Below are 26858 nucleotides of genomic sequence, written 5' to 3' on the forward strand. Positions count from 1 at the left end.
GGTGTGCTAGAACCTTTTAACAATATGTTAAGCCATATGGAAGTTGAAATTAGAAATAAGTAGACAATATAAGATGTGTCTATACATTGTTGTATATGTTATACATACATATGTGTGTGGTTATAAGACACTTGTCTTTATATGTTTTAGTAGTAAACATATCTGTAGTTTTACTTCTGTCATTTTTCTATAGATGATTGGAAACATAGCGGCACAGAACGAGAGTATGACGGGTATGATTTTTATTGAAGAAGGAAATTTTTTATTATAAGGAGATAAGTGGATATTTTTCGAAGATATATGATTTTTACAGTATGATCGATTAATAGTTTGATCACGAGAAGAATTAATATCTTTGGGAAATATTTTATGGTAAGTAGTCGTGTTAATTTCGATGAGAGTGGTTTGGAAAATATGACGTTATTTCACATGACATATCAGGTAATAGCTATCTAATGTTTAGTAAGGATCTTACAGGAAGGATTAACTAAGAACTATGAGGCCTTAGATGATATCTTGTTAAGATAGAAGATTTTTATTAGAATTAGAGATATTAAAGATAGCATTTTGATTTCCTTTCGGAACCCACAAAAACGTGTTTTAATAGACAGGTGGAAATGTTTTGAAACTGTTTGCTGGCTATAACTGTGGAAATGATAGATGAAGATATGCTGAAATGTATTGAAGGTCTCATTAGAGTATGTGACCCTAAATTGTGTAAAAATATAATAATTTTATTTTCACAAAATTAAGACACCAGGAACTTCGTTATTTTATATGTGAAATATGAACTCTTCTTATTGATATTAAATTAAATATAAATCGGTTTGATTACCGAACTGAGGTAATTAAGTTGATGAATAGTTGATATCTTGGATTGGCTAGAACTTGTTCTGCTCACAGCCAATGAATTATATTATCCTATAGTTTTAGAAGTAAAACTAAATATACAGGAAGTGCGATAAGTACAAGAGTACCCGACTGGCAAGAAGTATTGTCTACAAACAAATTACAGATAATTCAGAATAAAATTGTAGAGTCAAACTTCATTGAGCTGACAAACATGCAAGATGAAATCTGAAACTTCACCTCTTCGAGAAGTGGGTAAAGTATCATGGAATTTCATCAACATGTAGACGTCCTGAGAGCTACAACAGAAGGAAGTAACTGAGAAAAGTGGAAGTTGACTGATTCAGTAATGAAAACAGTATGTTTTTCATAGTAATAGTAGTAAGAGGTGTGATATTTACAAAACGTGAAAGACTGGCTTTAATGATATGTTGTAAGTTAGATGAGCTGTTTAAATTCAAGAATAACACCAAATCAGGCCCGGGCAACAACAGAAGGTTGTCTTCCTCACAGGGCACTGAAGTGGTTGAATTATGTGACGAAACCCCATCTGATTTTGATGTAGAGTGATTTTTAATAGCTACACGTTATTATTAAATTCGTAATTAATTGGTTAGGTTATCTAATCGTAAGTTAAACATACAGATAACATTTTAATAGAAGTAATTAATATATATATATATATGTTTGAGAATCCTAGAATGAAAAGTTTGAGATCAGGTATAGAAGGACAAGATTAATTAGCCAGAGACGATAACAAAAAAAGTTTTGAAATATTACCCGAAAAACAATCAATGGCAGATAAAAGAAAACCCACATTACGATAATGTTATTCAAGTGGAATAAAACGTGAGCGGAGAAGTGTTAAATCAGAAATTGAAGTGCGTGAAAAACAGTGAAGTGCGCGAGTGATTACAACGTTCCACTCCTTGAAGAAATTTCTTGTATGAGTTTAAATAGAAGACCAGGAGAGAACTAATAGTGAAATGAAGACGAATGAGGACACGTCTTGATTGCTGAAGAAACACAACAGAAAACTCTATTAACAAAACTGGAGAAAACAAAACCAAAAGTGAGAATAAATTACAAGTAATTTGGGATTTATATAACGTGATTAGTGAACAAAATAAAGATGATTACATAAACAACTTACAGGGAAAAGATACAGAGTACGGGTAAGACTCATATATCTTATGTAAAGAATTGATAATGATAAGTTTTTACAGATAGTCGTACCACAAAATCTAAAGACGAAGGTTAGGAAAACATATCATTATACAACTTTTGTAGCACAATTAGCTTTTGCATAAACATACATGAGAATAAATAGACGGTTATTTTAACTAAATATGCGCTAGGATATTAAAAATTATTGTGACTCAGGCATGGAATATCAAAAACGAAAGACACGACCACACTTTACAAACGATGTATTACAACAAGTTCCAAGTTTATCAGTACCATTTCAGATTGCGGAAATGAACATTTTAGGTCCATTACCTACTTCATACACAGAAAATAAATACGTGTTAGTAGCCGCACACAAGTGAAGTAGATGTCCAGAGCCAGTATGCTTGTCTAATCAAAGAACGGAAATGATTGCTGAACATTTGTAAATAACATTTTAGCTAGACACGATGTACCCCAGTACTTAGTAACGGATAGGGATATAAACTTCGTTTCCAAGTTAATAAAAGACATTTGTCAGTTGTTAATTGCCCATAAAACAGAAACAACTGCTTTTCATCCAGCTGCTATCGTATTAGTAGAAGGATTCAGTAGAATATGATCTCTCAATACTACGAGAAATATCAGAAAACTTGGGATGCACTGGTTCATTTATTACTTAAGTGCTGAAAATGAGTCAACTCTGCAAAGTCCTTTCTCAAATAGCAGAGATGTACTGCTGCCTATTGAAGAGATAATGTCTCCTAAAATATTTAATCATGCAGTAGATTATAAATTACAACACTAAACGATAAGAAAGAATGTAGTTTACATCAGAGTTGACTGACAAACATTTAACAAAAGCTGCTTAACGTAGTGAGGAACAAGCATATAAAAAACTAATGTTGTGAAATTACGAGATAAACTATTATTATATACGCCTATTGTTAAGAAATGAGATACAAATAAACAAGTAAAACCATGGAAAGGCCCTTTTAAAGTCCTTAAACAAACAAGTCTAATCAATTTTGAGATTCAAGAACTTCATAGAAAAGAAAATGGTTCGTAGATGTTAATAGATTAAACAAACTGAAGGAAAGGAAACAATATCAGTACGAATATATGACTGATGAAAACCAGAAAAGTAAAAAAGAAGTATTGGAGTCGAATCTGATGATTAGAAAAAACAAGATTTATCTTATCATGATGAAGACTTTAATGCCATATATCAGGTGATCGTAGTGTTGGCATAGATGACTACGTATAGCGTGTCTAGTGACGTCAACGTCTCTTTTTCCCGAGGAACGTGTAGAACGACGTAAGCTGATTCTGTTACACTTGATTATAACCTTATAACACGAGGTCCTGTTCCAATTCAACCACAATAATCGTTACTCCTACAAAAAGACGAGTGAAATTCCATCCACAAGTAGCTGTACCGAGACCGAAAAATTACATATGTGTACGGGTAATTAGAAGTAAGTTGACAATATAGGACTTGTATAAACATTCTTGTATGGGATATATATTTATGTGTGTGTGATCATTAGACACTTGTTTTTATATGTTTCAGTAGTACATATATCTGATGGTTTACCACGATAATTATCCATAGGATGAATGGAAACATGGCGGCAGAGAACATGAGTATTATACCAGAAAGAAATAAGACGGGTATGGCTTTTATTAAAGCCATATATTATATTATCAGGAGATAAATGGATAATTTTCGGAGATATACCATTTTTACAGTATGTTCGATTAATAGTTTTTACGAAAAGAACTAATATCGTTCGAGAAATCTTTTGACGTAAGTAGTCGTGTTAGTTCCGATGACAACGGTTTGGAAAATATGACGTCATTTCATATGACAAACAAGGGAGCAGCTATCTTATATTTAGTAAGGATATTACGGGAAGGATTGACTAAGAACTATAAGAATAACTAACAAGAATTATCATTTACAGTTGGAAATAGTGGGACTAAATTTAGTACAAGAATTGTTTGTAACTGTAGACAGAATGTTGAGTTCGTACTTTATACGTACAAGTAAATTAGAAAAAGTGTTAGATGAAATTGAAAGGAAATTACCTTTGGACTTACAATCTGTGAAACCTGCAAATAGTAAAGAGATTTATATGCATCATATTTGGACTGTTGTTAAGACAAAATATTTTTGTTTCAACAGATGGCAGTATAATATATAAATATTTGTTGTTTTTTTTAGTTTACATAATTTATCAAAAAAACGTTTAGAAATATTCTTCGAAAAATGTTACGTATTTATTCACCCTCAAATTTTTAGCATTGTCATAACAAATCTCCATGTCAAACATTTGTCCATGTAGTAATATTTCTTCTAGAGCGTTTCTTTTTCAAATTGTCAACTTCTTTGGTTTTATCATGTAGCATATTTGACCATAACATTAAAATACACAGAAATTCCAATTACATTAAAGAAAAACTTTCGAATTATGACAGGGTATGTTTTACCATGAAATAGTAGAATGTGGTAGAGAGAAGGCAGTTAGTCATCACCACCCAACGCCAACTCTTGGGCTACTCTTTTACAATGAATAGTGGGATTGACCGTAACATTATAACGCCCCCACGGCTGAAAGGGAGAGCATGTTTGGTGCGACGGTGATGCGAAACCGCGACCCTCAGATTACGCGTCGCAAGCCTTAACACGTTTGGTCAACACAAGCATACACGAGAGATGACAATTTGTACATGAAAAGGTTTTTATTTATGAAATAAGAGTAAAAGAATAAACAACTTTTTATATTGAGTTGTTTTCATAATGTAATTCATATTTAGGAAATATGTGAATTAAATAATCATTTAGAATAAACTTTCTGAAATAAAATGTACAAGTTTTTACCACCATATCAGAACCATATTTATAATATTGAGGAATCGTAATAAATACACAAGTAAAAGCGACATATTAAAGTGTGTGATAACTACAAATTCAACTAAACTAGTTTATAGTTTCAGTTTATTACTGACTAATAAGAAGTTGATAAACAACATGATGAAATGAACTGACTTATTGGGTAAACATGTATTGTGCTCAATTACAAGGAAACAAAATATTTTCATGCTGCATTTTTTCCCATAACTTATTGTTATAGCAGTATAATAAGTTTCATTACTTAAGTATTACTAAACAACAGAGACCTGCAATGGTTTTATTGTATTAAATTGTTCTTATGTAATACAGCAATTCCTGTTTACTGAATCCAGAAATTATAACCATTTTTCTCCATCAAGTGCAAATTTCTAGAAAAGTGTCATATGTACTTTCACCAAAGTGACACATTTCGATTGAATTCAAGTCACACTTTGCTATTCATAAAATGTTGACAACCAGAGTTTGTAGATATCTCTAGACCAATTACAAAACGAGAGTCTCATGGATTATTATAGTACCCATGAGAAACACACCGCTAGTATATAAACGAATAACAGGCGCCTGATGTGTCATTTCTGAAGAGTTTGTTTGTTTGTTTTTCAATTTCGTGCAAATCTTCTCGAGAGCAATCTGCGCTAACCGTCCCTAATTTAGCAGTGTAAGAATAGAGAGAAGGCAGCTAGTCATCACTACCCACCGCCAACTCTTGGGCTACTCTTTTACCATCGAATAGTGAGATTGACAGTCACATTATAACGCCCCCACGGCTGAAAGGGAGAGCATGTTTGGTGCGACATGGATTCAAACCCGCGACCCTTAGGTTACGAGTCGAGCACCTTAACCCACCTGGCCATGCTGGGTCCTTTCTGGACAGTATCTGATTGTCCGTGCACTTTGATACTTTTTTCTTTTCAGTATTATTTGTTAGTCGTTATGTCAGCGACTGGTCGTATAAATGACCCAAATATATTATAATACATTTGTAGTAAATTTGTTGTGAGGAAACAATGACAAAACATTACAAGATTTCTCAAAAACATGCAAGGTTGCAATACTCGGAATAAAAAGGAAATTTCTTATTTAAACTTTATTTTGTTATAAGACCTGATGTAGCTGTATTTACTTCAACAGACACTGTTGATACAGTAGTATCTGATTCTGAATTTGATGTCATTAGAAATGTAATAAAGTGTGTTTTCAACCTGAAACATCTGGTAAACCATATCTCTTCACACAATATGAAATTATTGATTTGCTGATAGATTTGAACCTTTTAAAAGATTCTCCAGTGACTACCGGTTATAGATTTTAGGTTAAGAGCTTACTTCCTCTAGAAACATCACATTACTGGTACAGATATAATGAATAAGATTTTATACTTTTTTCTCATGGTGGTTCTCTGGTTTATTGCACTAATATTGCACAATTAATACCAACACTAGGAGCTGCAATAAATGAGCAGAGTGTATGGTGATTGTTCACTGATTCTTCCAAAAGAAGTCTCAAAGGTGTTCTACACAATAGTAACATCTTCCTATTGCTCATTTGATTCGTACGAAAATCTTGAACTTCTTCTTAATAATGTCAATTACAAAGAACATCATTGGCTACTTTATGGATATTTAAAAGTGTTTTTTTTTTTAAGCTGTTAGGTTGACAATCGAAATATGCAGAATTTCATATATTTTGAAATAGTCAAACAACAAAGCATGAAAGGTAGCCCAACTTAAGCAGCTCTCATGCTTTATCTGTGAATGGGGCAGCAACGTACGTATTAAAGATTGGATAAAGAAACAATGACCACACAATTTAAGCCTAACACTAGGTTGATAAATAAAAGATAGACAACAACACGTAGTTTTAGGAATAAAAGTCGAGTATTTCACATAAAGATATCAAGATGAATGATGATTCATATTCGTTTCTCATCAATTTTATTCTCTTTTCTTCAGTTTCTTTACATTGCTCTTGAAAAAAACATAATAATAAAAAAGTGATCATCGTGATAAACGAAATAATAATTGGACTTAAGTAAGAGTTTGTTTTCATCCTGTTTTTAAACAATTTCCACGTTATAGAAAAAAAAAATTAATTTCGAAGTCTGCGTATCTGAATCATGGAAAATCTTCACTTAAAAACGGCTGGGGTGGGTTGAGAAAAGTTTTTATGTTGATTTTGTTGATTATATGAGATGTTGCATAAGTAAGAATTCTTTGATTTTGTGTTTGTTTATGTTTGTTTATTATTTAGTATTTAGGTGTTTTCTACAGTTATGTTGTGTTTATTTGATTTTCAGTGTTCGAAAACGTGATAAGGTGACTTGTTGTATTTTTTTAAATCTGGTTTTCATTTTTCTACTTGTTTCTCCAATATAGAAGTCGTGGAGTTGTCACATTGTATTTTATAAATAATATTTGTGTGGTGTTTGTCAAAAAATATGTATTCAAACATCTAAGCTCGCATTCTACATTTCTGCACTCAGTAAAACAATCACCCTTAAACATGTGGTCAGATATCGGTCAATTACCTCTTTCTTTCTTTGTGAATCTGACGATGACCGAAGAAGGTCGAAATGTTTTTCGCTCCTCTACATAAAATTTTGTTTCACCCCAAACCAGCCGTTTTAAGAAATATATTTTTCACTACAAGTGAATTTTCTCGTCATCACTGATTATGGAAAATCTGTTTTCAAAATCAGGATAACTTATATCTCATTTAAATGTCATACATGTCAGGCTTATGTAATATTGCAAAGACTCTTTGGAACATTATTCAAAACTCCATGTGCAGTGATATTATTGGGCCACACACTCACATGATATCAACAGATCAATTTTAATAATTAATTAACCAAACCTCAAAGTTAGTTTATGGATTATAAAGCAGGGTTGGCTGCAGTCAAAGCACGATTTCATAATATAGTTTTTTTTTATTATACAATAAGACATCTACCCACCTATTTTCATTTTAACAAATGAAATCGTTGGCTGTAAGATGAATGAAAAGTCACTATTAATGCTTTACTGCCATCCACAGTCAGATATCATTATTATATGGGATTTTATCATCATCTTAAATTAAAATCTCATTTCTGGACAGGTACATAGCGAAAAAAATTTCTTTATCTTCTTTTGTAGTGCGTGACATTCAATAGATGGCGCTATATTCTTGGAGGACAACTTTCCTTTTCGAAATGAAATTATGGTTAAAGAAAATTTTAAAACAAATAACTTAAGTTTACAGATTTCTCCGTTTTTCGAAATTCCATTTCCAACATATGATATTTTTTCACCAATGGGGATCAGAATTTGATAATTAATAAAGTGATTAATATAACTAATTGAGAATAAGATTTATACTGATTACAAGCCGTAATATTGAAAATATCACACAATATCTTTATTATTTCAACCCAAAATATAAGGCTAATAATACTTATAAAAAGTGAATAAAATTAAAATTTAATGAACATTATAACGCATTTATACTTCACATAAGACATTTGTGTTAGACTTGTTACATTGTTTACCTTTATATTTTTTATTTAGTTCTTTAGAAATTTTCAATATGCAGAATAATTTATAATAATAGTATTAACAGAACACAATACATATGTGATATCTATTGCTGACTACGTGTTTCTTTTCAAACCGGTTTAAATACAATAAACATAGTTTGTGGAATACTATTTACGTAAGCCATTTGAAACAACATTATACATATTATAAATTAAATATATTAAAGACATTATAATCAGTAAAATTAGTGAAACTAACCTTAAAAGAACAACAGAGCATACTTTACGAAGCACGTATGAAAGAATTGAAAACAAGAGAGTAAAGTATATTAAACATTTGTAATGATTTCAGATCTGTTTATATAATCTTAAAACAGTTCTTAATTGAAACTTTAACGTGCATAAAAATCGTATTTAATTAGAACATTAGTTGTAAATTATACATGCTATACCAACTAAACAAAATATGTTATAAAATAAGTTCCTGCAAATAAAGCGTTCGGAAAATTTATTTATATTCATTTGTAAACTTTTCACTCAAAGTAGCTTAACCTAAACTAAGAAGGAAACTTTCGCATAACATAACGTAACTGTACCTAACTTAAACTCAAAATGAATGTTTCAGTATGACAGATAAATAAATAATAATAAAGTGATATAATAGAAAACAAATATTTCATATATTGATGAAGAGAAACAAAAACTCTGTAACTTATTTTAGTATGAACTGACGATATAAACACCATTATGATTATTTAGCATGATGTCGGACTTTGAAAATGCATCAGTATCAGAAAGAAATTAAAAACATTGCTATAAAATTTATGACGTTGATTTATATTCGTTTGCCAATACATCTGAAGAAAAAGTTAATTATAGAGTACGACATTTGTTTGATTAAAAACCAATGAGAAGAAAGCTTCATCATAGCAGTTTCGTAACTCACAGCTCTGGCCGTAAGTGTGATTGTGTCATATCACCACATTATGTAAATACGAAGAGTAGAAAAATACTTTTAACATAACCAACTAACTAACAGCTGATATCAACGTATTTTACCAAATCGCAGTCCAATGAACATAAGGACAGTGGTAAGGGTTCTACAGTTTATTCTACAAGTTAATTATCGGTTAAACAGCAATACAACTCACTTAAAACAAATATTTTTTGCATGGTATCATTTCAGTAAGAGAAGTAGCAGTCCTCCATGTTGAGTAATGCCAGATAATTAGACTAAAATTAATTTCTGATAATAAGATACCAAGTATCATAATGGGAGATATTTATTGAAATTAAAATTGATAACAAAGTGTTCAGAAAAATATTCAAATTTAGTATAACATAATTCCCAGTAAAACAGCACTGTGACAAATGTTCTCAGCATATAATACCACAAATTTTTTATAAATGATTTCAAACATTTTACGTTTCTTGTAAAAACTGTTCATCATAAACTAGACACTGTCTTTACATATATCCAAAATTTGTTCAGTTTAGAAGCTGAAATCCATTACACCGTGGCATCATCAAATGAATCTAAATTTCATAAAACTACACGTGATTTTTCTTTAATAAAGGAATTGAATTAATTTCGTTATTCAAGTTTTTTTTTCAAAATATATCAATCAGTATAAGGAAACGAAGCAAGTTTGTAAAAACTAAACTTCTTAAGAGAGAAACTAAGACTTTCTTAAATAAAAATGATGGTCAGATAATTTTTGAGAAATTGAAAATGACAAGATGATAGATAGATCAATTCATACATTGTTGATATTAATATACCTACTTACCAACATCTAGAGATGTAACAATAATAAACCATACCTGTTTGACGTAACTTGTTACAAAAGCCTACGTCATGGATACGAAGACAAATTCAGCTTACAAATTTATCTTTTTGAAACTTCACTGTATTATGTATGAGATGCTAGAGTATGGAACGTGAAATATAATTACAAAATTCAGTTTCATTGATGTTTTTGTTGTTTTGATACAAAGCTACATCCTGGACTATCTCAACCATGACCAAAGCAAAGAATCAAATCACACAATTTACTACTAGAAGTCTGGATAACATGACCGAATACTTTCAATTTAGTAATATACAGATATTAACGTACTTATTGTTAATTGTTATAATTTTCTATGGGTGTGTAGAGAATCTCTTATGGTAGGTTGTGCATTGTATTGTTCACAATATTTATCAGAACAGGTTTAGCTATACGTCAATGAAACATATAAACTGTTTGTACTCAATCATTGCAATAAACATATATTTTCCAGCTGTGGCTTAGCGGCTCATAAAACTGCTACGACTTTTCAAATACGAAACGTTTTCCGCGCAACTCCGTCATCTCTTGACTAATTTGAGTTCCAATTATAGTATCCAATTCAAGAAGTGAAACACCTCAAATGTTCTATTTGACCACGCCCAAGGTCTAATAGGTTAATTTACTCTTGTCATGACTGGAAGAATTTCAAATTGAAGGTAGGTTAGCAGAGGTCGTGATGAGTAATCAAATGGAATCGGCAGTTAGCATGTTCCACACATTGTATTACTAGCACACAAAACTATAGTAAATAAAAATTAAAAGAAAAGGTCTCATATGTTAATTAACTTTAACCCTTCCTAAAATAATTTCAAGTGCCGCAACTATTGAAGATTCACCCTTGCTTTAATTCATCCTGATCATACATACTTGTATAGTTTATACTATTTACAAAATCATATTTGTATAGTATATATTATTTACAGAAACACATTTGTATAGTTTGCACTATTTAAATAAACAAACTTGGATCGTTTATATTAATTACACAAACACCCTTCTATAGTTTATACTATTTACTGAAACACCCTTCTATAGTTTATACTATTTACTGAAACACCCTTGTATAGTTTAAATAATTTACAGAAACACCCTTGTATAGTATATATTATTTATAGAAACATATTTGCATAGTTTGACCTATTTAAAGAAACATACTTGGATTGCTTATGTTAATTACAGAAACACCCTTGTATAGATTGTACTGTCTACAGAAATATACTTGTATAGTTTATATTATTTATAAAAACACCCTTCTATAGTTTATATTATTTACAAACACACCCTTGTATAGTTTATATTATTTACAGAAACATATCTGTATAGTTTATATTATTTACAGAAACATATTTGTATAGTTTATACTATGCTACAGCTCATGGGACTAGTGATTCAATTCACTTTTTTTTTATCTGAAAATTTTTATAATATACCATTAACGCTCAAGTTTTCCTGAGTCAGGACTGGAAATGTATTCTAAAGAAACTACCCTAAATAAATATATGATTCTGTATAGAACCGTGTTACTGATACAGGAGAAACACAAAGACAAACAAATTCATGAAAGGTTTCTTTTAAATATAATTTACATTTCATTTTCTATTCTAAAAAATCAAACTTCTTACAATTCAAATTGTTTTTTTTAATTCACAATTCAATTTATAGTAATTTCAATTAGAATTTGTTCTCGTACTAAATAATTTTCTGGTTCTTAATTGAATGAAGGTAAGATTTCGGGACACCATTTTTACCGACGAGAATCCGGATCCTAAGAAAGTGTAAAATTATAAAAACTTATCAAGTTTCATATAAATTGAATTAAATCACATAAAGTGTCATGATGGTGTAAGTAAGTTATTATTTAATTAATTTTAACTATTATTAAGAGATTGTGGTATTTCATCTTTTAAGAAAACTATAAACCATTTCATTCATGTATTTTATTAATTTTGTAGGGGCTTGGCATGGCCTAACGCGTTAAGGTGTGTGACTCGTAAGGAATTTTAAACTAGTTCATATTCTCTTGGGTTTGTTCGATTTTGATAAACATGATTTTAACAATTACGATCACCAAACGACGATTTTAACTAATTTTAAGCTTCGTTGTTTCTCTCGTTACGTAGCAATTCACTTGATGGTTATGTTTAAGTATTGTTAGAAACGAAGAATAAAAATTACTTATGTTTCAGATAATTAGATGTTGTGGTGTTCAGCCATGGTGGCGTTATAATTGACGGTTAATCCCGCTATTCGTTGGTGAAAGAGTAGCCCAAGATTTGGCGGTGGGTGGTGATAACTAGCTGCCTTCCCTCCAGTCTTACACTGGTAAATAAGGAACGGCTTGCACAGATAGCGCGCGAGTAGCTTTGTGCGAAATTAAAAAAAAAAAACACCAAACAATAAAATATTCTATGAGTCAGGAATTTTAAAAAGACGTTATTACGTGATATAAAGTATCATCGTGTAACATATTTTGTATAAGAATGTCTTAATGTGACTGATGTACGAAAATGTGAAAACACTGCGGCCTGTCCGCTGCTAAGAGTCAAATCCCAAATTATATTGTTGTAAATCTGTGAACTTACACTTTACTTCCCTGGATACATATATTAAGTTATATTCCAGCCTTATTTGCAACCATAATCAGGAAGGTTTAATTCTAAATGTCAGGTATTAAATATATGAAATTGGTCACAAAGCTACTCAGAGGGCTGTCTCTGCCTGTCCACAACGATTATCAAAACACTATTTCCAGTGATGTGAGTCCACAGACTTCCCGCTGTGCCACTTGGGGATAAATGTTGGTCAATCAGTAAGTTTCTAACAAAAAATTATAAACTGTTTAATCATTTTATCTCCTCTCAATTTTGTATTTCTGAATTAGTTTTTTCTTCTTTTTAATTTCACATAGAGTTAAATTATGGCTATCTGCGCTTTCCGTTTCTAATTTATCAGTGAAAAACAACTTCTGGGCTAGTATATTACCAACGAATAGTAGTACTGACCGTTACCATTATAACTACACTACACCTAAAAAAGGGGACATGTTTCGTGTGACGGATATTTGAAGCCACGACCTTCACGCTACGAATCAATCGACACGACCAGAAAAGTGAAACTTCACAAAATTTTTGTATTTAAAATTTAAAATGCTCAATAATTTATAGTCACATAAATTACCTGTTACCAATTATCCTCTGCCATTACGATTTCCTGCACCCACATTTTGACCATCAACCTTTCTTAGTTCACTATCCAATACTCTTTCGTTTCCCAACCTAGTGTCGTAACTTCCACCACCTCTCACGCCAATGTCTGAACACGTCTGAACCTCCAGTTGTGTCTCTTTCTAACACTTTCTTATTCTTTCCTATATTTCCATTACTTTATGAAAACCTGGATCACAGTTACACCCATGTCTGTCATTACTCCTCATATCTCCCATTTTGTTTCCTTGATAACCGCAACCATCTTGGATGTTCCGGTTTCTATCGTTATTTCCGTTTTTAGCGTAACTTCCTACAGTGCAGACAGGAGTAACCAGAAGTAAAACGAAAACCTGTAATAAAAATATATATCAAAATTTATCTTTCTCACGAATTATGACAAATTTAAATAATCTACTCTCTCTTTGTGGAAAGTTTGTTTGTCCAAAGTTGTTTTTTTTACACAGACAGGCGTATACTCAAACACACAAATATATTGACTGATCTATCGCATAGCATTTTCTCCTTAAAGCTTTTAACTTTGATTGAGAGTTATTTTTAAATAGATTAATTTAAATTAAAATTAAACAAAATTATTCATCACCATATAAGATGAGAACATTTGTCACAGTGATGTTTCACTGGGAATTCTGTTATACTAAATTTGAATACCCTTATAAATATTACGTTATCAATTTACATTTTACTAACACTATTCTCTAATGAGATCAGGTCTCTTATCACAGGAAATTAATTTTAATTTAATTATCTCACATTATTCTACGTTTAGGACTGCTACTTCTCATACTGAAATGATACCATGCAACATATACAACTATTTGTCTTCGGTGAGGTATTTTGCAGTTTTGTCAATAATGAACTGATAGAATAAACTGTAAAACACTTACCACTGTCCTCATGTTCATTAGACAACAATAAGGTAAAAGATGTTGATATCGGTTGTTAGTTAGTTGATTATATCAAGGTACGTATTTCTATAGTGGCGTGATATGACACAATCATACTTAAGGCCATACCTGTGATGAACAAAACATTTATGACGCAAATTCATATTTATTGGCTTTTAATTAATAACAAAAAACGTAACTTATATTTGACTTTTACCCAGATGGACTATCAAACGAAGATAAATCAAACCTATAACATTTTAGAAAATATTTGTTAATTTTCTTTTTGAAACTGATGTACTTTCAAAGACCGACATCAAGCCAAATAATCATTATTGTGTTATATCGTCAGTTTGTGCAAAGGAAAATTACATTTTAATAAATTTATAATGACATTAATAACATGTTTCAGATAGTTTTGGTTATATTATGTGGATAAATGTTGAGGTTCGGTAAACATCACTGAACTACCGGTTAGCAACTTTTTATCTGAAACAACGTCTTAGAAATTGGAAATCTACAGATAAGTTACATTTCTCCCTCGCTTGTTTCTTTTGAATAACTTTCTTAAATTCTCCATTCACAAAACTTTATGTAATTTTCCCACCATAGAAATATTCCTCACAAATCAGTACGTACAAATGTTTCATATTAAAACGTAATCTGAACACTAAAGACATTAGGGTTTTGTGGTAAACAATGTGTAAATTATGGCATATTTTTGTTTCTTGTTTATCACTTTTTTATTAGTGCATTCAGTTTGTTTCTCAGAAACAAAAATATTAAAATACTGAAATGGAATTATAAACTAGTTGAAATTCTTTTGGATTTTGACCGATCTTGATAAACGTGATTTTAGCGATTTCGATTACCAGACAACGAGTTTAAGTAATTTTAAGCTTTGTTGTTTATATCATTATGCAGCAATTCAATTGATATTTATGTTTAAGTGTTGTTAGAAACCAGGATAAAAAAACGGAACACTTGCTAATAAAAAACCACTTAATTACGAGATGATTGGATGTGGTTTATCTCGTGTTTTGACGTCAACTGTAACGTCAGTTGCAAAAGAAGTACTTTTTCATTCGTTCCAAAACATAATCTCTTCAAGATGCATATCATATTTAAAAGAATCTTGAATAAATGAGTCTGAAACATTGCCTAAAGGTCATTCCGAGGCTAATAGGATCCAATTTCTGTTGGAATTCATGAGAAAAAACAATTTCAAATACATTTAAAACATTCTTTATTGATGTAACTTGAAACACGAAGTTTTCATCATTTCGTTTGCATTTAAGGGTCGAAGGGCTGAGTAGAAGACTTAGTGTGATAACTGATATCTGACTAAACAACTTGTCTTGAGTTTCGATTTCCTTCAAAACAATATGTGTAAAACCTTTACTTTTAATTTCGTCAAATGTGAAGGCTCAGTCAAATTTAACAGGCTTAGTTAGGCCTAACACGGAATGTTATACGATACTGTCAAATTGTTCTTTTCAAAACATTAATGGCACAATTTATTAGACTTGCCTGTTGGTTTAGTAACAATATCTGCATATTCTAATAAAATTACAGCAATGTCTGAAATAAATAAATCTGTGATACTTGACGTCAAAACATATATCATATTCAGAATTCTTACACTTCGTTGTAAACGTTGAGTTTGAAATTTTTGTGACATATATTCTTATGATTATACAAAAACAACTTCTAATCAAAAGGAAAACATACAAAGTATAGCATATTAGGCCTTTTCTCAGAGGAACCACCCATCTCACTCCCTAATCCCCAGTTATATTTTCTATAATGTTCCAGAATGCTGAACGTTTCGATACCAGTGGAAGACATATCCTAAGTATACTCTTCTGGCGTGGAATCGAATCCCCAATTTTAGCGTGGTTAGTTCGTAGACGTACCGCTGTACCAGCAGGGAACAACGTGTAGTGAGAACTATTGACTTCGTCCAACAACATTTCTGTCGTGGCAAGTTTTAATTTTTGTGTCTTTCGTCAGTAAATATGAAAAACCGCTCGATCTTCGATTGATTTCCATACAACCTAGTTAATAAGTTTAATTGTTTAGATTTTTTTTTGAATAACCTAAATTATTACAATCGTTTTGTCTTAGAAACATGAAACTTTTTATAAACTTGTCTCAGGATCCAGGTGCGTCTAATTTCATTTTTTCGTACATACGAAAAAAATACAAAGTTCCTTTGTTTTAGGAACTTGAACGATTACATAAAACATATAATGGGGTGATTTTGTTTCCCCATGATGGGACATAATACATATTTACCCAATAGATAAATTCCCTATATTCACGCATCGTTGTTTACCAACTTATTATTGTTCAACTGTAAATTGAAACTATAACTAATTTAGTTGTATGAATAGTTATCACACAACTTAAATGTGTTTTGTTTCCCATATTTTTTCTATAACTCATCTGTTTTATGAACATGGTCATTATAAAATTTATTAAATTTTGTTTCAGAAAGTTTATCCAAAAGAAGTATTTAATCCACATATTTTTAAATGAATTACATTATGAGAAGATTGAAAAAAACAAGATCTTTCGTTTCTTAGTATTTCACGAAAAAAAATTCTTGTGTATATTTTCTCATCACCCGTGTATGTTTCCCAGCGTTTTAACTTGTATTAGACTGATTTAACACAAATATGGATGGGAAGAAAACTATAAAATATGATGAACTTCGTAGAATGGACGGCAACTGCTTGTTGTGGAAACACAAGTGCGGAGGACGACGTTTCGAAAGTCTTCCGCCTTTCGTCTTCAAGTCGACTTAAAGAAATATTTTTGCTACACGGTCAAATGTTTCATCCTGAGATTTATTAATTGTAGTGACGAAGGTGAAATTTGGTTGTCACTGTAAAGTCAATATCGATGTAACATTTCTTGAAGAATGTTTATAAAACCTTTTGATAAAAATTAAGAATAAGTTATTCTAAAATATAAAAACATTTATTTATAAATGATGCTGCCATGTGTTGGTACAAAAATATTTAAGATGTGTTTCACACTGGTACTTAAAAGTGTATATCATATTCTTTAACATATCTGTTAGTTCCTATAAAAGATGTGAAAAATATTACATTTCTGGTAAACACTATTCATCATAAACTTAACATTATCTTTACATGAATCAAACTTTATTCAGTTTATAAGTTGAAACTAACAATGCTGTAGAATCAATAAACGAGTCTAAATATTATAAAACTACACGTGAGGTATTTCTTTAATATACCCATTGATTAATTTCGTTATTCAAATAATCTTGTCAAAATATACTAATAATAAACTAGCCTAACTAAGCCTTTGATTCTGTATCGAAACGTGTTCCTGGTAAAGAAGAAACACACAGACAAACAGATTAACAAAAGTTTTCTTTTAACTATAAATTACACTTTATTTCTTACTTTATTTACTTTATTGTTCTTTATTTTCTGTTACGTAAAAATCAAACTAAATTTCAATGCAAAATTTTTTATATCAAAAATCAGTTTACAGTAATTTCAATATATTTGTCTTTCATTATATAACCTACGGGTTGTTGATTGAACAAAGGAAAGATTTCACAACATCATTTCTATCGACGATAATCCAGATTCTAAGAAGCTGTAAAAAGAAAAACATATATCCAGTTTAATATAAGTTGAATTAAAAGGACAAAGCTGTCGATGTTGTTGTAAGTTATTTTATTATAACATATAAATATATATATATATATACCAGTGAGATCTTGTGTAACAAATAATATATCACAGACGCTATTTATGAATTTCCTCCTACTTCCTATTACAGCTAATTGTAAAGTAGATGTTAAAATGTTCCATTCTTACCCTTTAATAAAACTGGAGATTACTTATGATGTACAACAATAACAGTCCTTTCTCTTCTCACAACGACTTATCAATAGCTTTTGTGGCTTAAATCGCTAAAATCTGATGTAGGTTCTATGCGATAAACAAAGTTCACATACACCACTGTGTAGCTTTATATTAAATAAACAACGTGTACTGGTGCTCTAATATTTCTCATTTCATACCAATACGTTTTTCCAATGTGTATAAAATTTAAGCTCTCAGACATTACACATTACTTAGAAAACTTATTAATTATATTAACACTGAGAAATTGAAAACTCTTTAAATATTCAACAATTTTAAAAGCAGTAAAGTTAACAATGCAGCTTCTTACAAACGTTAACAAAGCAGTGACGATGTGGTGTGAAACTTATTAAAAGACCAGACTAAACATTCTTATATCATGTAAGATAATGTTCACATTGATAAAAAAAGACATAAACTAAGTCACGAATATTGAAACTACTCTTTTGCCCATGAGCGAACAAGTATGTTTAATACGATAAGGATTTCAATAAGCAATCTTCAGATATATGAGTTGAGAGGTATGGCCTAGTGGATAAATTGATTAACTTTATTATTTGAAAAGTTAAACTTTGAAACATTTCTGTATTTAAATGTTGATATTCTTACTTATTTATACTAACATGAACAATGAAATTAAGTGACTTGTTACCAATTACCCTCCACCAATACGATTTTATGCGTCCAAATGTAGATTGTCATTCATTCTTAGCTAACTATTCAATCTTCTTCCCCTTTCGAGTACTCTTCTTCCTGTGGAAGTTGCTTGTCTTGTTGTTCGTGTTCCTCTTCTTAACCTATCTCTTCACTTAGGGTCACTGTCAAAAACCAAGCCTACATCTGGGTCTCTTCTAAACATATTCTTCTCGTATCTTCCATTACCATTATATATTCTGAAATCTTTTTTCTTATCAAAACCACTTTTATTCCCACGTCTACCAAGAGCTCTGCTATTTCCCCCTATATCTCCGTAACAACCATAACCATTGTGGATGTTTCGGGTTATTTTGTCACTTCCGTTTTCAGCGTAACTTCCTACAGTGTAGACCGTAATCACCAAAAGTAAAATGATATTCTGTAAAAAAATAAGTAATTTTTTGTGAAACTATGACCATTAAAAAACAAACTACTTGCTTCTTCTGTGAGGAAATTCTGTAGATGCATAGTTATTTCACAGAGAGAAACAGTTACACAAACTAGTACGATGTAAATTAGCTTATACTATAACTTTTCCCCACAAAGTTTTAATATTTTATTGTGAAATGTTCAAACATAGAACAGACTATGTATAAAATAAATGGCATTATTCATGTTTAGTCCAAATGGTTTTGCCTAATTTGTATTAATAACTGTAATAGAAATGACTTATTAATTTAATGAATGTAGTCAACATAAAGATTATTTTACTGATGTTGTGACAGATTCCGCGCGAGGAGCTTGATCGTAAATTCAACATAATTTTCTTGTTTGTTGTTTTATATGATGAGAGCGTTTGTCACAGTATTATTTTACTGGGAATTCTGTTATACTGAAATAGAATATCTTTCTAAGAATTATGTTATCAATTTATATTTCACTAACAATGTAATGAGATCAGGTCTCTAATGAACAGAAATTAATTTTGGTCTATTTATCTCATATTATTTTGCCACTTCTTATACTGGAATAATACCATGCACCAAATACAACTATTTGTCTCCGGTGAGCTGTGCTAGAGTTTAACCGATAAGTAACTTACACAATAAACTGTAAAACACTTACCACTAGCCTCATCTTCATTCCAGTGCAATAAGCAAAAAGACCTTGATATCGGTTCTAAGTAAGTTCGTTATGTTAATAGCGTTCTTCAAATTTACGAACTTTTATAGCGTATTGTAAATACGCAATCATAGTGAAGGCCACAGCTCTGAGTTACGAAACTGTTATAACCCAGATTACTATTTCCTGATTTCAAATTATACAATGTCACCCTTTATAATTGGCTTCTTCTCCAGATGTATTGACAAGCGAATTTAAATCACAAATCAATGCGACAAACTTTATAGAAATGTTTTCAGTTTTCTTTGTGACACTGATGTACTTTCAAAGTACGGTATCATGTTGAATAAGCCTTATGGGGTTTATATTACTTTTTTCCAAAAGTAAAATACAGAGTTATTTGTTTCCCTTCGTTTCAATCTGAATTATTAAAAACTTTAATTTGTTTCTTTTAATGTTATACATTATTATTATTTATTTGTTTGTCACACTCCAAACGAGTTTAGGTTAGGCTATTTAGGAAAAAAAATTTAACATTTTACTTAAATTATACGTTATACGGTGCGTCCAATAATTATTTCTTAATGACTTAGTGTTCAATTTTTATAGTACAGATAACTGAATATACGGAGACCTTAGCAGACCGATGAAGCTTTCCAATAACAAAAACACACAAACACAACTGAATATAAATAAACTTTCCGAACGCTAATTTTTTATTGTCAGATACTTATTTAATAACAATTGTTTCACAGTTGGTATAGTATGTGTGATTAACAACTCATGTTCTCATTAAATAAGTTTCATTGGTGTTTCAATAAAAAGCTGTAAACAGATCTAAAATCCATGTGAATATTTACTTTACTTTATCAGCTTGTTTCCGAGTAATTGGTACGTGTTTCGTATGGAATGTTCTATTCTTTTTTCAAGGATAGTTACAATATCTTTATTAATTATAATGCCTGTAATATAGGTTATGTTATATCGAATGAATCGATAGATTTCTTATTAAATTTTGATCCTTTCTGTGTCATTAGATCAAAAGCTAGTGAATATAGAAATACTGTTTGACCTTTAACAGTTTTGATGAATCTTATTAAATTGTACAATAATATGGTACACTGTTTTCCTTTATCGCAGGTAATCTGTAGCCATGCAGGAAATATCGAAGTGTTAACGTAAAGTAAAGCCAAAGACACTGTTCTACAACACTGTTTCAGTTCATTATTAAAAAAGGAAACGACGAGAATATGTCAATAGAAATATTGTATGTTGGGACTGGAATTGACAAAAATGTAGAAATCTATAAACTTAAGTTTTATTTTTTAATTGTTTTGAAACCATGATTTCATTTGATAAATAAATATGTCCTATCAAATATTGTCTTGAATATAGTGATATCTGGTGTGACTCAAACAGTTTAAAAAAAACTTTTTTGTGTGTGTGCCTGTCGACAAATGAGATTTTGATTCAAAATTATGATAAAATCCCATCTAAAAAAGAGTTCTGAGTGTAGATGACGGTAAAGCACCAACAGTGAATTTAATCAGTCTTACCGCCACTTTTTTAATTTCTTAAAATAAAAATAATGGCAAGATACCATGGTATCTTATAAAATAACTGTATTATCAAAAAAAGCTTCGACTGTCACCAATCCTGCTTAATTCCAATTAAATATTAAAATTGATCTGTTGATTTGACGTGAGTGTATGGCCCAATAATTTGTGATTTAGATTATGAGATTAGTGAACAAAATAAAGATGAGTTAATAAATAACTTGCTGCCTGATCAAAAAACGGAAACGATTGCTGAAGCATTTGCAAATTATATAATAGCGAGACACGGTGTAACCCAGTACTTTGTGATGGATAGAGATGGTAACTTCGTTTCTACGTTAGAAAATTACATTGTTCAATTGTTAAGTGTCCAGAAAACTGAAACAACTGCTTTCCATCCAGCTGCTACGGTATTACTAGAAATATTCAACAGAACTTTGCTAGATATAATCTCTCAATACTGTGAGAAAGATAATAAAACTTGGGAAGAGCTGTCTCATTTATTACAGAAGTGCTGAAAATGAGTCTACTTTGGAAAGTCCGTTTTTTCTATTACATGGTAGATATGTACTGCTGCCAAAGCAAGAGATAATGACCATAAAAATATTTTATCACGCAGAAGGTTATGATTACAAGACTGATCTTTTACAGAGACTGCAGTTAGCCTTTGAGATAATTAAAAAACATTTAATACAACATGCTCAAGAAAGAGAGAAACAAACAAATAAAGAGGCGAAACTAATGAAATAAAATTAATATATAAATTATTGTTATATACCCTTATCGTTAAGAGAGGAAACACCAAGAAATAAGTAAAACTGTGGAAAGACACTTTCAGAGCACTTAAACAAACAAGTTCAATCTATTTTGAGAATAAAAAATGTGTAAAAAAGAAAACAGTTGGTACATGTTAATAGATTAAAGAAACTGAAAAAAGGAAACCCTTAGGAATATATGATTGATGAAAACCAGACAACTGACAAAAAAGAAAATATTAAAGTCCAATCTTATTATTCGAATAAATTAGATTTATCTTATAACCATGAAGAGATAAGTAAATCCTAGACTGAAAATTAGGAGTTAGAAGACGCTAATACCACATTAGTATCGAGGACAAGTAACAGGGTCTGTGTATCAAGAACATCTTTGACGACGTAAGATGATACTGTTACCCATGATCATGTGGTCGTGTACCAACTCAACCAGAAGTAACCCATACCTCTACTAAAAACGAGTGAAATTTTGTTTCCAAGTAGTTGTACATAGACCGACAAATGACATTAACAGAGTTAATGTTAGCTCTATTGATGAAACACTTGGTGTGCTAGAAGCTTTTAACGATATATTAAGCAGTAGTCGTAGGTGTAATTAGACTTGAGTTAACAATGTAGGACGTGGATAAACAATATTGAATATTTTGTATATATATATGTGTGTGTGTCTGAGAGGTTATCGGACATTTCTCTTTATATGTTTTAGTTGTAGAAATATCTGTCGCTTTACTATCCTTCATTATCCATTTGATGAGTGGACACATGGCGACAAAGAACGTATTTTACCAATGAGAAATAAGACACGTATGATTTTTATTGAAGAAGAAAATCTTATATTATCATGAGATATGTGAATAAATTTCGAATATTTACAGTATGTTCGATTGATAGTTTGATTACAAGAAGAAGTAATATTGTTCGACAAATCTTTTGACGTAAGTTGTCAGAGATAATTTCGATGACGGTGGTTCGGAAAATAATACGTTATTTCATATGACAAATCAGGTAATAGGAATCTGATGTCCAGTAAGGATGATAAAAGGAAGAACTAAGAACTATGACACCTTATTTAGACGATATCTTGTTAACATTTAAAGATTTATTATTAGAATTAAAGGATATTAAAGATATCATCACGATTTCCGATCGGATTCCATGAAAACGTGGTTAAATAAACGCAGGTGAATATGATTTCAAATTTTTGTTCGCATAAGTAAATACAAACGATTTACGTCAATTAAACAAGAAAATCGAAGAACAAAGACAGGTATAAATATAAATGGTTAACTTCACATGTCACTGTATTGAACTAATTAAACCTGTCTCTTCAATTAGATGACCAGAAATTCTCCTAACTCTTAGTAAACATTAGAAAATTTTGAAACGTACCAATATCAGACAGTCTGAACCTCATTGAGCAGGACCTGAAATGTTAGTTTTCAAACATAGAATTCAGAATAACTAACAAAAATTATTATTTACCGTTGGAAATTGTAAGACTGAGTTATCTACGATAGAACAAGTATTATATATGTAGCTGAAGACAGAAAGTTAGTTCATACTTTATACGTCGAAATATATTTAAAAAAATGTTAGATAAAATTGATAGGAAGTTACTTCCGTACTTACAATATATGAAACCTACAAATAGTAAATAGATTTATACGTATTACGCATGAACTTCTGTAATGACACCTGCAGCAAAGGATACAATCCAGAGTTGGCGGTGAGTGGTGATAACTAGCTGTTTTCTGCCTATTTTACACTGCGAAATTAAGAACGGCTACCTCAGATAACTCTCGACTAGCTTTGCGCGAATATTCAAAACAAATCAAACCAACCATTGTTATATGACATTCAGGGTACTAGATAGTTTTGTATACCTCACATTCACAAGTTTCTTGACCTGTATAATAAAACTCTCTTCATCTTGTATTACTTAGACAGTTTTGTTTTTCTGAAGTAAGGTATGAAGATATGTTTCAGTTAAAAACTATTGCTAAAAGAATGTAAAAAATACCTTACTTTATATATATATAATTTACTCAATGCAACCTGTGATTGATATGAAAGACGCTTAAAGTGGCTTAATTAAAGTTGTCAAGTTCATAAGACATGTACATAATAAATTTTGTGAGGAATTATATAGCTGTATTTATATCAACGTATCTATGTTAGTGTAATGTGTAAGGTTTGGTTTGTTTTGAATTTCGCGCAAAGCTACACAAGGGCTATCTGCGCTAGCCGTCTCTAATTTAGAAGTATGAGACAAGAGGGAAGGCAGCTAGTCAACACCACTTGGGCTACTCTTATACCAACGCATAGTGGGATTGACCATCACATTATAACGACCCCAGGGTCGAAAGAGAGGGTATGTTTGGTGTGACGGGATTCCATCCCTCGACTCTCAGATTACAAGTTGAGCGCCCTAACCACGTGGCCATGCCAGGCTGATATACTTTTATTTAAATTATTAAAAAAACAAGACAACGTGAAGTACAAACAATAAATATTTTATTAAACACGTAGACATGTCGTGACCTGATGGAAAGGTAGCGTTCGACTATTACATAATGTGCTTGTCTCGGATCCCAAACACGGCATTCGAACATGTTCACCTTTTCAGCACGTGTGAGCGTTATAACATTATGGTCAATTCCGCTATTGTTTCGTAAAAGAATAGCCCAAGAGTTGGTGATGGGTGGTGTTGACCAGCTGCCTTCCCTCTAGTCTTACACTGCTAAATTAGGGACGGCTAGCACAGATAGCCCTCGAGTAGCTATGTGCGAAATTCCAAAAACCAACAAACAAACAGTTTCACTTTTTTATTACTGCATTCAGTTTTTTTTCCCAAAATAAAAGTATTGAAATACTCAAATGGAATTATTAGCTACTTCAAATTTTCTTCGGTTTGTTCGATATTTTTAAACATGATTTTAACGATTTTGATTACCAGACAACAATATTTAAGTAATTTTACGTTTCGTTTTTTGTCTCATTATGTAGCAATTCACTTGATGCTTATGTTTAAGTGTTGCTAGAAACATTTAAAAACAATCTTTATTGATGTTACTTTGGACACGAAGTTTTCAGCATCTCGTTTGCGTTCAAGGGTGAAATACTTTTATACGTTTAGAAAAAATGTCAAGGGCGCAGTGTACTAGGAAGTTCTGAGTAGAAGTCTCAATGTGATAACTGATATCTAACTAAACAACTTATTTTGAATTTCGATTTCGTTCAAAATAACATGTTGGCACTGAGTAAAACCTTTACTTTTAATTTCGTGAAATGTGAAGACTCAGTCATATTTAACAGACTTAGTTAAGCCTAACACGCAGAGTTGTAGGTGTGACTTTAAAGTAATATCGTTCATTATACGATACTCTCATATGGTTCATTTCAAAACATCCCTGCCACAAGTTATTAAACAGGCCTGTTGGTTTAGTAATAGTATCTGAATATTCTAATGAAATTATTGCAATGTCCGAAAAAACTAAATCTGTCATATTTAAAATTTGACGTCAGAACATATATCACACTTAGGTTTCATACACTTCGTTGTAAAAGTTGAGTTTCATTTTTTTCAGAGTTATCTTCTTATGATAATATAAAAACGACTTCCTATCAAACTGAGAACATACAAAGTATAGAATATAAGGCCTTTTCTCAGCGGAATCACAAATCCCACCCCTAATTACCAATTAAAATTAATATAATGTTCCATGATACTGAACATTTCGAAACCTGTTGAACAAATATCCCAAGTAGACCCTTCTGTATTTTTGTACATAACTTGAAACAACCAACTGAACTGACCTGAACAGTACAGCAACACTATCCAGTTAGGGTTCATGTCAACAGGAACAAAACATTTTTGTGAATGAATATATGTTGACTTACATATTTATGTTTCGTTTGCTGTCCCTGTTTAATGACGTCACTAGTTTATAACGGGTAGGGTGTGTGTTTGTGTTTTTTTATAACAGAAACACATCGGGCTATTTCCTGAGTCCATCAAGGGGAATCGAACCTCCGATAATAGCGTTGTAACTCCGTAGACTTACCGCTTTACCAGCGAAGGTCAAAGTAAAGCGAGTATAGCGTCAGTAAATATGAGGAAGAACCGCTCGTTCTTCAGACGAGTGCTATAGAACCAAGTTAATGGTAACGAATTTTCTTTGAACAACCCAAATTATCATAATCGTCTTGTCTTACAAACAGTAAGCTTCTTATACTCTTATCTTAGAATCCAGGGGAGCCTAATCATATTTTGCGTACATACGAAGAATCACGAAATTCTTTGTTTCAGGAACTTGAAAGATAACATACAATAATGAGACGAAAGAACACTTTTATGAAGATATTTTTGTTTTACCTTCGGTTTTGTCGTTAATAAAAACTAACGAAAATATTCCAAAAAATAACAACTTAGAGGTTCAAAGCAAGCTTTATCTCAAACCACACATG

At 31.1% G+C, this 26858-nt stretch overlaps 2 protein-coding genes across 4 annotated transcripts in view; both read right to left on the minus strand.

Annotated features, from left to right (window-relative positions):
- LOC143254190 (uncharacterized) overlaps positions 1–26858 on the minus strand; it is a gene marked incomplete in the record, with an annotated part of 711062 nt that overhangs the window by 91643 nt on the left and 592561 nt on the right.
- Positions 17403–26858, minus strand: part of LOC143254201 (uncharacterized) — a 35713-nt gene continuing 26257 nt past the window's right edge. Inside the window, exons 1-3 of one of the 3 annotated variants that reach the window (XM_076509002.1) lie at positions 20066–20221; positions 18928–19379; positions 17403–18032 (exon numbers count right to left, since the gene is read on the minus strand). In XM_076509002.1, the coding sequence (XP_076365117.1) occupies positions 19110–19379; positions 20066–20083 (288 nt within the window). In that variant the 5' untranslated portion in view covers positions 20084–20221 and the 3' untranslated portion in view covers positions 17403–18032; positions 18928–19109. Of the gene's footprint in view, positions 18033–18927; positions 19380–20065; positions 20229–26858 lie in introns of those variants that run through there. The other 2 variants (XM_076509003.1, XM_076509000.1) reach the window with 2 other exon arrangements.

The sequence above is a fragment of the Tachypleus tridentatus genome, chromosome 6, assembly GCF_004210375.1.
Source record: "Tachypleus tridentatus isolate NWPU-2018 chromosome 6, ASM421037v1, whole genome shotgun sequence".
Lineage (NCBI taxonomy): Eukaryota > Metazoa > Arthropoda > Merostomata > Xiphosura > Limulidae > Tachypleus > Tachypleus tridentatus.